Source organism: Bubalus bubalis, chromosome 9 (assembly GCF_019923935.1).
Source record: "Bubalus bubalis isolate 160015118507 breed Murrah chromosome 9, NDDB_SH_1, whole genome shotgun sequence".
Lineage (NCBI taxonomy): Eukaryota > Metazoa > Chordata > Mammalia > Artiodactyla > Bovidae > Bubalus > Bubalus bubalis.
The window spans coordinates 58,669,114-58,682,673 of NC_059165.1; the positions used below are offsets into that span (position 1 = coordinate 58,669,114).

Consider the following 13,560-nt stretch of genomic DNA (forward strand, 5'->3'; position numbering starts at 1 on the left):
TTTAACTTTTACTGTTCAAATAAGAACAATAAAAACAAATAACCTCACCTGAACAGCGAAGTCTTGCTCTTTACAAAAATCTTCCTGAATCAAGAGAGGCTCGCTTTTCCCACAGCTCTCCTGGCTGATGAGCGTGTCCGCGTAGTTCGGCTGCGGGAAGATCACGTGACTCCCCCGAGAGTCCGCGGTGAGCGAGACCTCGTGTGAATAGGTCTGCAGGAAAGCCCGCACCCCATCCACGCCCACAAAGTGAGAGGCGGGCACGCGAGCCAACCCGCTGCCCGAAGTCTGGAGCAGACGCGACAGCTGCCAATGCCGCAATCTGAGCGCCAGTAGCACAATGACAAAGGCAAGGAAGACACAGGACACCGCAGCCACAGCCACCACCAGGTACAGCGTGAGGCCTGAAACGTCAGAGTCGTGCGGGACCTCCAGGCTGCCCAGGTCCGCCAGGACATCTGGGATGCTGTCGGCCACAGCCACCGTGAGCGTGACAGTGGCCGAGAGAGGGGGCTGCCCATGATCCTGGACGGCCACCACCAGGCTCTGCTTGAGAGCATCTCTGTCCAGCAGGGCCCGCGCTGTGCGCACCTCGCCCGTGTGCAGTCCCACCGAGAAGAGCCCTGGCTCACTGGCCTTGAGCAGACGGTACGACAGCCAGGCGTTCTGTCCTGAATCTCTGTCTACTGCCACCACCTTGGTGACCAGGTAGCCTGGCTCTGCAGAGCGAGGTGCCAGCTCCACACCAGTAGAGCCATCAGTAGGGAGGACGGGGTACAGAATCTCAGGTGTGTTGTCATTCTGGTCCAGCACAAATATGCTCAGAGACACATTGCTGCTGAGTGGTGGGTCCCCACTGTCACTTGCAATCACTCTGAACTGCAGGTCACGGAACTGTTCATAGTCGAAGGAGTGCAATGCATACAGGATGCCTGTGTCAGAGTTGATGGAGATGTAGGAGGACAGAGGTACCCCCTGGATGGTGTCTTCAGCTAAGGAATAGGTAACCTGGGCATTCTCACGATTGTCAGGATCATGTGCACTTACTGAGAAAATGGAGGCACCTCTGGGATTGTTCTCAGGAATGTAGACAGAGTAGGAGGTATGGGGAAAAGCAGGTGGGTTATCATTGATGTCTGCCACATTTAGGGAGATGAGCATTTCTGTAGACAGAGGTGGCATTCCTTTGTCGGTGGCTGTCACAGTGATGTTGTATGTGGATACCTGTTCTCTATCTAGAACTGTACTCGTCACTAGTCGATAATAATTGTCTACTGATTTTTCCAGTTCAAATGGCAAACTTCTTGAGATAGAACATGTTACCAGGCCATTCAGTCCAGAGTCTCGATCATATACTTGAAAAAGAATGATCACTGTGCCTGGTGGTGTACTTTCAGCAACTAATCTGCTTCCAGATGTAACTACCACTTCTGGTACATTGTCATTCACATCCAAGATAGTAATTAAGACTTTGGCTCTGTCTTGTAGACCTGGGCCATCCCGGGCTTCAATATCCAGCTCATAAAAGCTGGTGTCTTCATAGTCTAGAATTGCAGAAGTTGATATCTCTCCAGTCAAAACATTCAGGCGGAAAGTCTTTGAGATTTTTTCTGTTATCCTCACTACAGAATATGTTACTTCCGCGTGGACTCCTTCATCCTGGTCCGTGGCATTTACCGACAACACTGGCGTACCTACTGGTAGATTTTCAGGGACATTCACACGATACACAGGCTGAGTAAAGACTGGAGCGTTGTCATTTGCATCTAGGACAGTTACCAGGATTCGAGCCACACTGGAGCGGGCAGGGTCACCGCCATCCGTGGCAGTAAGGACCAGGCGGTGAATGGCTTGTTCCTCCCGGTCCAGCGCGCGCTCCAGCACCAGCTCTGGGTATTTGGGCCCATCCGCTTTACCCGGCATTTCCACGGAGAAGTGACTATTCTCGCTGAGCTTGAAGCCCTGGAGAGAGTTCACTCCCACATCCGGGTCATAGACCTCCATTAGTGGAAATCGAGAGGATAAGGCTGCGTTTTCGATAATTTTTACTTCCAATTCTTCCCTTAAGAATTGGGGTGCATTGTCATTAATGTCCACTATTTCCACTTCCACGGGAAAAAGATTCAATTTATCCTCAACAAGGATGTTAAAATTCACCAGACACCGAGCCCTCTGAGCGCAGAGCTCCTCCCTGTCTATCCTGCCCGCGGTGACCAAGCTGCCGCTTCGCGAGTTCAGAGCAAAGAGCTGCATCCTACCTCTGGAGACGATGCGGACTCCGCGCTCCGCCAGCTCCTGGGGCTCCAGCCCGAGATCCCTGGCAATGTTGCCCACGAAGGAGCCTTTGTCCAGCTCCTCAGGAATGGAGTAATGGATCTGCCCGGCCCTGGCCTCCCGCAGCGTCCCCAGGAGTATGAAGAGCAGGATCAACCCGCTATAATGCCAGCGGCTTTGCAGAACCGCCATTACTGGCTCGTTCTGGACTTCCCTGGGATTATGAGCAGGGGGAACACGTTCGCATCAGTTTGGAGCGTCTCAGAATTGGCGGTCAAGGCCAATAAACAAGCAGCGATCAGATGCGAATCGATTTAGGGAAGGCTTTCTGCGCAGCGGCAGAGCTTTTCCTGTATAATCTGCTTTGTGCTTTGAGGATGTAACTCGAGTTCTCACCGCTTTCCTTACCCGGGTTAGTGAACAGCGACGCTTAGAGTCCTATCTTAATACTGCACCGTTCTGCGGAAACCATCAATACAAAGGGTCTTATTTCTGCTAAATCTGCATAGATGACACTCAATATTTCTCTCCCCAAGAATGAAAAGCATTTGGAAAAATAAAATATCATATTCTGAAATTTTAAATGTTTCTTGGAATGATGCTTATTTTTGTGACATCTCTTAGGGTCTTGGAGAACACAAATACTTTTACACTTTTCGGTAAATTTTGAACTCCACACTCCACCATCGTTTATATTTGTCTAATTTTCAATAAGGGCACCAACAACCGCGAACAGGTTTAGAACCAATCCACCACTATGTTACAGGAGTTGTCACTTTTAGATGTTATTACCTATTTTTATTAACATAGATTAAGAACTGCACTATTTAGCCAATATTTGTGTATACTTTAAAGAAAATGCAATGAAAGTGAAAATATATAGGCTACAGTGAAAAAGTATTCTTATATTTATATTATGTATAACAATGTTTAGGACTGACTACCCTGAATTTATGTAAACCACTTAATTGTCTACATAGATATAAATAACATCTTACAGTGAGAATGTAAGATACTAGCATATTAAAAATGTTTCTGGACAGACTGTTTTAGAATTAATAGAAATTTCAAGAGTATTACTAAGTGGCATTCTATGAAAGAACTACTGCAACACAGATAAGTGATCAAAGAATTTCTAAGACCCCCTCTCATCCCCATTCTATGCCCAGAAAAATCAATAAAACACCAAAAACTGCTAGAGTTAGCCTGCATACTTTTTAACTTCTAAAATAATTATCTGAAACCTAATGATATTTATGGGAGGAAAAGGTTTTGAAGTAACTCACCTGTTGCAAATTGACTGAATTAGAAGTCACTTGGGCATTGTCATTACTGGTACTTTCAAGACAAAAGGCTTCATTACATAGAAGGTCTTGTGGTGGAGCATTTTCAGGCTTTATATTGAGAAATTTAAACTCAGTCTTTGAGGAATGTGCGGCAGCACACAGATTGTAGGAATAAGGTAAAGTCCCTTCCTCATAGTTGGGGAGGACTCCAGGTCCAGTTTTGGAGCAAAAACTAGTTTGAAAGCAACTCCAAGTAGCAGGGTTGGAGGAGCGCCGCAAACTTAGGGCGACTGCCAGAATCACCGAGAGGAGGAAGAGCACGGAGATCAAGGCCAAGGCCACCACCAGGTAAAACTGCAGCTCAGCCTGGGGGTCAGGGGGTGCCGGGCGGTCACTGAGGTCCGGCAGCGCCTCCTGCAGGCTGTCGGCGAAAACCAGGAGCAGCGTGGCGGTGGCCGAGAGGGGCGGCTGTCCCCCATCGCGCACAGCGACCAGCAGGCGCTGGCGGGCCGCGTCCCTGTCGCCCAAGGCCCTCGCCGTGCGCACCTCGCCCGTGTGCAGCCCCACGCTGAACAGTCCGGGCTCGCTGGCCTGCAGCACGTGGTAGGACAGCCAGGCGTTGTGTCCAGAGTCTGCGTCCACCGCCACCACCTTGGTGACCAGGTAGCCGGGCTGCGCGGCGCGGGGCACCGTGTCGAAGAGCGCCGAGCCGTCGGGCCCCAGCGCCGGGTACAGCACCCTGGGCGCGTTGTCGTTGCGGTCGCCCACCAGCACGCGCAGGCTCACGTTGGCGCTGAGCGCGGGCGAGCCGTGGTCGCGGGCCTGCAGCGTCAACTCGAAGGCGCGCAACTGCTCGTGGTCGAAGGCGCGCTGCGCGAACACCACGCCACTCTGCGGGTTCAAGGACACGTAGGACGACAGCGCGCGCGGCTCCAGGTCGCTGGCCATGATGGAGTAGGAGACCTGGCCGTTGGGCCCCAAATCGGGATCCGAAGCGTTAACTTGGGCGATGGGAGTGCCAGGTGGGTTGTTTTCTGGCACGTGGACCACGTAGGAGGCCTGGTGGAAAACCGGAGCGTTGTCGTTGACGTCGGCGACTTTCAAGGTGACACTTCTTTTAGAGGAAAGGGGCGGCTTGCCTTTGTCCGTAGCTGTGATAGTGACATTGTATTCTGGAGTCTTCTCTCGATCTAAGACTCTTTCAGTCACCAGCTTGTACGTGTTTTTTGTATCTTGAACTATTTTAAATGGGAAATTTCCTTTTATTTGGCATAAGACTTCCCCATTAAATCCAGAATCTAGATCATGTGTTTTGATCAAAGCAACAACAGTCCCAAGCTCAGTGTCTTCTTTTATATATTTAGATTCAGAATCCAGGGTTATCTCAGGAACATTGTCATTTTCATCCAAAATATCTATTTGTATTTTGCAGTGGGCAGTGTGATGTCCACCATCCTTTGCTTCCACCCCAATCGTGTAGCTCTCTCTCTCTTCAAAGTCCAGTCCTCCAACGGTGGTGAGTTCCCCTGTTTTACTGTCCAGTTTGAACAGTTGTCTTACTGCCTTGTCAATGTTAATAAAAGTGTAGGCGATCTGGGCATTGATGCCCTCATCCAAGTCAGTGGCCACCACTCTTAGCACAGAGGAACCCAGGGGTAGGTTCTCTGGAACACTGACCCTGTACACGTCCTGGGTGAACACTGGGGGGTTATCATTTGCGTCTGCCACAACTACCCTGATCTGGGTAGTGCAGCTTCTGGCTGGCTCACCCCCATCCACAGCCATGAGGACCAGGTGGTGGCAGGACTGCTCTTCTCTATCCAGAGGAGCCTTCACTACCAGTTCCGGGTATCTACTGCCGTCTGGGTTCTCCTTCTGGATCAAAGAGAAATGGGGGTCAGGGCTGAGGTAGTACTGCTGCAGGGAATTGACACCTACATCTGAATCTTGTGCAGATTCCAGGGCAAAGGTGGCTCCAGTTGGGGTCAGTTCACTGATTTCCAGCTCAGTGACATTTTGGCTAAAGGTCGGTGGGTTGTCGTTGACATCCTGAATCTCCACGGTTATATGAAAAAAGTTCAAAGGCTTTTCAGCGACCATTTCGAATTCCAGAACACACGTTGATTTCCTGCCACAAACCTGCTCTCGGTCTATACGGTCGCTCACAAGTAAGTCTCCGTTATCGGTGTTCACTGTGAAGAATTTCTTCTCTGCACTAACCCGCAGGTTCCGAGTAGGCAAATCTCGCAGGCCAAGCCCCAGATCCTTAGCGAGGTTCCCCACCAGCAAGCCCCTGGCCAGCTCCTCTGGAATAGTGTAGCGGATTTGCTCTGAAAGCGCCGGGCAGAACAAAGACAGCAGGAAGAGAAACAGCATTCGCCTCCGCCCAGCCTGGAGCTTCGGTCCCAAGCGGTTTCCCATCCCACCCTCCGCGCCTTTGCCTTTCTGATTCAGAAGAGCTGTGCCCGCTAAATTATCCCAGGGACTTCTGAGCAGGAGAGACTCCTTGACAGGTCTTGACAGACCGATTGTCGCATAGATATTTCCGCCGCAGAAAACCTGAAAGTGCACAGATCTCGCGATTTTGCGGTCCACAGAAGATTCCTTTGCGTCAGGAGGAGCCGATACTTTTTGTTCAGCACTAGGCAACAGCGGCACCCCGCGACTCGGCTGCAGAACTGCGTTAGTGATTACTAAATCAGCTCCAAAGACAGAGCCGGCTAGAAGACAGGTAGGTCCATTGTGTCCTGATATAGATACTCATTTGTCCCATGCTATAAGGATTTTAGCATTTCAAATATTTACTATATCTTCTTTCTCGCTATAATTTCTTCGAACTTGAACTTTATGCCTCCAAATCAGGTGATTTTTATTCCTCAAAGCCAGAGGTATCTTGCTGAAGATGTTTATTGGCGTCATCGTGCTTTTAGTTTCCATTTCATACAGTGGCCATAATAACATCTTTCCTGTGTGCCTTAGTAAAATTGAGGACCAAATAAAATAATATCCGGAAAGTGACACAAATGAAAGTGGTGGCAGAAAGTATAATATTAAAATTCATGAAATATCTTGATATGTATTATTTTGCTCTTTCTTTCCTTCTAACTTATAAAAGTTATAAATCTCACAGCTTTTAGTTTTATCCCATTATAAAGATAGGTGTTATAATCTTCTCCAAATAATTGATGGATAGCAAGGAGACTGGTTGTCCTTATAAAACAGAAGTATGGTAAGAAGCAAGAAACTCTCTTTTCCTTAGTTTCCAAGTCTATTTTTATTAAATGACCATAATTTTAAAACTATTTCACTAAGCTTATTTTTTTCCACACTAGGTTACCATTGTCTTTAATTGTACTGTTTCTTCTTATGTAGCTCAGCAATGGTGAATTATTTGGATTTTGGAAGTGAAGTATGAATCCTCATAAAGATATATTTCAGAGAAAGTGATCTACGTAGTCCACTTTTTCTTGGTTGCCTTTCAACTATCTGATTATCTCAACTCTTTGTTATAGACACTCTTCCATATCAATAAGCACTCCAATTTCCATGTTTCTGATAGGTGTCTTAGAATATTAATTCAGAAATAGTTTTTTAACCACATAATACATTATCATTATAAAGCTTAGAAGATGTATAACAATGTAGAACTCATCTTATAGTAGAAAAACTCATTTATCCAGGATTCTAAACAGAAATTCACTGGTATCTCTAATACGAACATAAAATAACAAGACTCCTTCAAAATATGACTGAGCAAATGCCCCCCTTTCTTTCTTTCTTTCTTTTTTTTTTTTACCACTGTATGAACACTTCAGTTAGTACAGGGAAGTTTTTTTCAGAACACATATGAAACTAAAGATTCAAATATTTAAGAGTATAGAGTATACATAGTATATACACTCACAGTGTGTAGATCAAACATTTTATTATGTAAAGGCTATTGAAGGTTATAGAGATATAGAAAATATTTTTTCCCATTGCATGAAAAAGAGCCTAGAGCATATACCCAAATCTATACAGTATTCTTTTACTTCAAAAATATTGAAAAGTGAGTTTTCATGCATGAGTGAATGACATCTGTACCTATCACAGAGATAAGTCTCTTGCTACTCTTTGGATGAATTCACTATTCAGTGAGTCTGCACACTGTATGCAGTGAGGTCAAAATTACCCACATATAATTAGATTCCCTTCATATAAATATTAAAAAAGAAAAATCAAGTGGTCTCACATTCCCAAATGCATGATAACCCTTTCATGTTATTAAGTCATGTAACCTACGGGTCTGTTAATAATATTTTATTCCCATTTTCCCTGTTTATTCATAATTTGCAGCTGATGTTCAAGTTGTTGAAAGTACAGAATTTAAAAGATTGAAAAATCTTTTTTAAAACAGATCTAAAAATCATTTCCAGCAAACCATATACAAAAATGAATAGGGCACACAATTCGTCCATTATATAAGACATATTCATGAAATTTGAGACACACAGACCAGTAAGTCGTATTTCATCAGAAAAAATCTCATAGTTTAAGATGAGTACATCCCTGAGAAATACTTTTTTAAATTTCAAGTCTTTTTAAAGTTGTGTCAGTGAAGATTTAATTAACTATTAAGTTAGGAAGAAAAAAAAAGGGAATTTTATTCAAACCAAACTGAGGATTATAACCAAGGAAGCAGCTTCTCAGAAAGTTCTGAGAACTGCTCCACCTGTTAGAAGTTGAAGGCACAGTAATATGCATTTTTTGAGACAAAGGATCATATGTAAAAATAATGTACTGATACTTTGTGTAAAGTTCACCAAGGATCCATGGTCCAGATAAGCAGTACAAAGCAAGCAGAAAGTCACTGTGACCCCCTACAGAGCTGGGAAAGAGCACTATTCTTTTAAGAAGTTACACAGATAGCATCAGAAGAAAAAAATATTGATTTTTACAGTCAGGCAGGCATTGCCATCTCTGAGGAGCTCTGGTTAGCCTGTAATGCAGATATACACTGCATATTAGGGAGGGAGGAGGATAAAACAAAGACAGAGGATTTTATCTTTAATTTCTCTTGTACTGTCTTATTTTATTTCATCAGTTTAATTTTATTCCATTAATTGACTTTCCAAATACGGATCTTAAACTCTTGTAATAAAGTGGAACTGTACCTGCACTTGCAGAAATGCAAACATTTAGGTCCATATTGATCCTGAAAGGTGGAGGGGTTGTGTGTAACCAGAAGATGCCAAGTGTATGGCATATTTGTATTCAATGACTGTATCTAATTGGAGATTTTAAACTGCATCACAGAATTTATTCTAAACCACAATTCAAAGGCTCCATCTTATTGAATTCCTCTCTCAACAAATACACATGTCCAATTATTACATAATTTAACCCAAGCTTTCCAGATTTTAGAATGCCACAGATATTATCATCACTATAAATTTAATCTGTCTTTCTGATATTCATGTTTTCTATATTCTTCCACTTACTTATGCAAATTATTATTATTACTAAATTGCAGGTACTAAAATACCAATGCTGTGGAATACTTTTTCCAAACATATGTACTATGGTATTTAGGCAAATATTCAAAAGAGAACATTACATCCAACAATTAGGACTAATTAAACAACTATTAACAAACAGTTCTAGTATAAGAAAGTCTTTGGATAAAATGATTATGTACAGCCACTTTAAAAAAATAATCCTTGCTTCACTTAAGCATCTGGAGATCAGCTAGAGTTTCTAAAATACCCACACATTATAGAAAGAAACATTAAACTCAAAATATAATGAGAAAACAAATGGAGAAAACATCAATTATCAAATTAAATCAAGTTCATCAGTAAATAAAGCAAATAAATAATGATTCACTACATAATTAAGCGATTTTGAATGTGGGAGAAAAATGATGAAAATAAATGAAGAAAATGCTCCAAGCATCCCTACTGAAAAAGAAAACTCACCTGAAGAACTTCTAGCTCTCTTTCCTTTGCGTTTATCTTCTCAGGTATCAGGAGAGGCTCGCTTTTCTCACAGCTCTCCTGGCTGATGAGCGTGTCTGCGTAGTTGGGCTGCGGAAAGATCACGTGACTCCCCCGAGAGTCCGCGGTGAGCGAGACCTCGTGCGAATAGGTCTGCAGGAAAGCCCGCACCCCGTCCACGCCCACAAAGTGAGAGGCTGGCAAGCCTGCCAACCCGCTGCCCGAAGCCTGCAGGGCGCGCGACGTGTACCAGCGCCGCAGTCTGAGAGTCAGCAGCGCGATGACAAAGGCGAGGAAGACGCAGGAGACCGAGGCCACAGCCACCACCAGGTACAAAGTGAGACCTGAGTCGTCAGGGTCAGTGGAGGGTTCGAGGCTGCCCAAGTCGGCCAGCACATCTGGGATGCTGTCAGCCACAGCCACCGTGAGCGTGACCGTGGCAGAAAGAGGAGGCTGGCCGTGATCCTGGACCACCACCACCAGGCTCTGCTTGATTGCATCTCTGTCCAGCAGCGCCCGCGCTGTGCGCACTTCGCCTGTGTGCAGCCCCACTGTGAAGAGTCCTGGCTCGCTGGCCTTGAGCAGGCGGTAGGACAGCCAGGCGTTCTGTCCTGAGTCTCTGTCCACTGCCACCACCTTGGTGACCAGGTAGCCAGGCTCTGCAGAGCGGGGTGCCAGCTCCACACCCGTGGAGCCATCGATGGGGAGGGCAGGATACAAGATTTCAGGTGCGTTGTCGTTCTGGTCCAGGATGAACAGGCTCAGGGACACATTGCTGCTGAGTGGAGGGTCTCCATTGTCACTGGCTGTGACCCACAGTTGCAATTCTCTAACCTGCTCATAGTCAAAAGACCTTAGTGCATACACGGTTCCCGTGTCAGAGTTGATGGACACATAGGATGACAGAGGCGTTCCTTGAAATTTGTCCTCAGCCAGAGCATAAGTGACCTGGGCGTTGTTGCCGCTGTCGGGATCGTGGGCATTCACAGAGAAGATCGAGATGCCTCTGGGGTTGTTTTCTGGGATGTAGGTGTAGTATGAGGTGTGAGGGAAAATGGGAGGGTTGTCGTTGATGTCTGCCACTTTCAGGAAGATGTGGTTTTCTGTAGACAGTGGTGGATTTCCACAGTCAGTGACAATTACTGTGATGTTGTAATCTGAGATCTCTTCTCTGTCCAGGGCTCTAGTTGTCAATAAGTGATAGTAATTATCAACTGACTTTTCCAGTTTAAAGGGCAAGTTCCTGGGAATAGAACACACAATCTCGCCATTCTCTCCAGAATCACCATCATGTACGCTAAACAGCGCAATTATGGTTCCCGGAAGACAGTCTTCAGAGACGGTACTGGTCAGAGAGGTGAGGAGTACTTCAGGCGCATTGTCATTCACGTCCTGTACTGTGATTAGTACCTTAGCGCTGGCAAGAAGAGCACCTCCATCCTGAGCTACCACTTCCATGTTATAGAATCTGGATTCTTCATAATCCAGTGGTTGCACAGTTGAGATTTCACCCAAGTTGGAATCAAGTTGGAAAGTCTCTGAAATTTTGTCTTCTTCATTGCGAAAAGAGTATGTCAATTTCCCATTTATTCCCTCATCTGGATCCGTAGCAGTTAGTGTGAGCAGCCGAGTGCCGACAGCTATGTTCTCTGGAACACTCACTCTGTACTCCGATTGGGTGAACAGGGGAGCATTATCGTTTGCATCGAGGACCATCACGTGGATGTGCGTGGTACCAGAGAGTATGGGGTCTCCGCCATCTAGAGCTGTGAGGAGGAGATCGTGAACAGGTACTTTCTCGCGATCCAAGGGCTGTTCCAGTACCAGCTCTGGATATTTCTGTCCATCTCCTCCGCTTTTCTCATCCAAAGAGAAGTGTATATTGGAGCTGAGCTGGTACCTCTGGAGGGAGTTCACACCCACATCCGCATCTCGAGCGAAGGGAAGTACTAATGGTGTTCCCACCGCCGCATTTTCATTGACTTTTACTTTTACTTCCTCATCCCGGAAACGCGGCAAGTTATCATTAATATCCGTTATTTCTACTTCTACCCCATACATTTTCATTTTATTCTCAACCAAGATGTTAAAACTCACTAGACACCGCGCGCTCTGAGCGCAGAGCTCCTCCCGGTCTATCCTGTCTGCAGTGACTAAGCTGCCGCTTCGCGAGTTCAGAGCAAAGAGCTGCGTCCTACCTCTGGAGACGATGCGGACTCCACGCTCCTCCAGCTCCCGGGGCTCCAGCCCGAGATCCTTGGCGATGTTACCCACGAAGGAGCCTTTGTCCAGCTCCTCTGGTACCGAGTAGCGGATGTGCCCAGCCCCAGCTTCCCACAGCGTCCCCAGGAGAATGAAGAGCAGGAACGGCTCACTGCAGCCCCAACCCCTCAGTGGATCCGCCATTGCCTCTCAGACCAGTTTTCTCTTAGTCCTGGTTCCAGCCTGCTGTTTCCTTATTTCTCTAAAGCCAACAGGAACAATTCCCTTATGAGAAGAGGGGCGCGGGAGGGCGACTTCCCAGGAGCTTCTCTGATCGGCGCGTTTTGTGCGGAAGGAGCGGAGTCTGATCGCATCAGCGGCAGCTTCTTTCCCACTTGGTGAACAGCGACGCTCAGAGTTCTAACTAGTTACTACACCAATTCTGTTTTCATGTCAAAAATGTTTAATTATATTTTATTTTTAATAATTTTCTGTATCCTTAATAGATTACATGACATTGTTCATATCAAAATAAGATTTAATTCTGAAATAACAAAAGACTTCTACAAGATTAATTCTGAGATTAATATAATTATTCTTTTTTACTTTAAAAAAATTCTTATTTATTCTTTGAAGAGAGAATTAAGTGATTAGAGGGTGTTCCTATTGTTCAAATGGGGCAGGTTTCTTCTTCTTTGGTTTATGGCAGAAACTCTGATGAACCATGCACATCATATAGATTGGAAAGGGACCAGACATAGATTTTGGTCTGGGGTGAGGGGTGGTTTGGAGATCAGGCAGAATTGGTTCTCCCCACCTCTGCCTGTGAGAAAGTCACCTGGAGAGTCACTCGAGAGCTTGTTAGAAAGGAAATGCTGGTGGGCCCAGAACTGCTGATTCAGTTCGTCTGGAGTCAGGTCTGAGAATTTGCACTTTTTACTATTTAAAAAAATTTTTATTTGGAGAATAATTGTTTTACAGTGTTGTGTTAGTTTCTAAATACAACACAAATCAGCCATAAGTATACATATATCCTCTCCCTCTCTTTTTTTACTTCTTTAGAAAGTTTTATTTAATGTGCCATTGAACCTATGCCCTTTATTCACTTACTTATATTGAGCCCATCTAATTAGGACATCAGAAGTCTTTGTAGGCTTTAAGATCTCATTTTTAATTAGGATATGTTTATGAAAATATGCCCATTTGTACATAAGAACACCAAGAAAACAACCCTAGCTCTCAATAGACCTTTGAAAAAAGGCCCACTGTATTATGCAAATTGTATTAGTTGTCATATGCAGAGGAAATAAAGGGTTTTTAGGGTTTTTTTGCTTTTTGTTACTTCTGAAGTCTATGAGAAAGTTTCAAGATTTTCACACTAAGAACATGGCAGCTACACTATATCACATTGAGAGTTTGAGTTGAATTAACTATGCGTTATTTATATTTTCTAATTACTATGTCTAAATTGGAGTTAGATGTTTTACAGTTACAGACACCTGGGGAAAATCAGTATAGTGATTGTGGTTGAAAAGGATTTAGTTCATCACCCAAACAGAAAAACAAGTCCAGATACTTATCATTGAGCAGGCAGTAAGTGGCCTTTCTATTAAGACAGATATTTAATGTTATCATCTTTATATGATAGCAAAAAAGAAATATGTCATGACTAAAAAGAAAGGTGATTTCAGAGAGTCCATTAAGTGAGAGCAATTTTTACTTAAAGACACCTCACAGGAAAATGAAGAAAATAAAAGTATTTTACATTTATATCTATAAAATTTTAAAAATGAAGTTTTAAGTAAACAGTGTGAGAAAAGGCC

General features: G+C 44.7%; 1 protein-coding gene across 7 annotated transcripts in view; it reads right to left on the reverse strand.

Moving 5' to 3' along the window:
- The window catches only part of LOC102402606 (protocadherin gamma-C3), a 173,799-nt gene that overhangs the window by 137,407 nt on the left and 22,832 nt on the right, over window positions 1–13,560 (reverse strand). The window contains exon 1 of one of the 7 annotated variants that reach the window (XM_025294033.3): window positions 9,518–12,202. The exons of 4 other annotated variants lie outside the window; for them this stretch is intronic. In XM_025294033.3, the coding sequence (XP_025149818.3) occupies window positions 9,518–11,941 (2,424 nt within the window). In that variant the 5' untranslated portion in view covers window positions 11,942–12,202. Of the gene's footprint in view, window positions 1–48; window positions 3,169–3,560; window positions 7,249–9,517; window positions 12,203–13,560 lie in introns of those variants that run through there. 2 more of the 7 variants (XM_025294036.3, XM_044947567.2) reach the window with 2 other exon arrangements.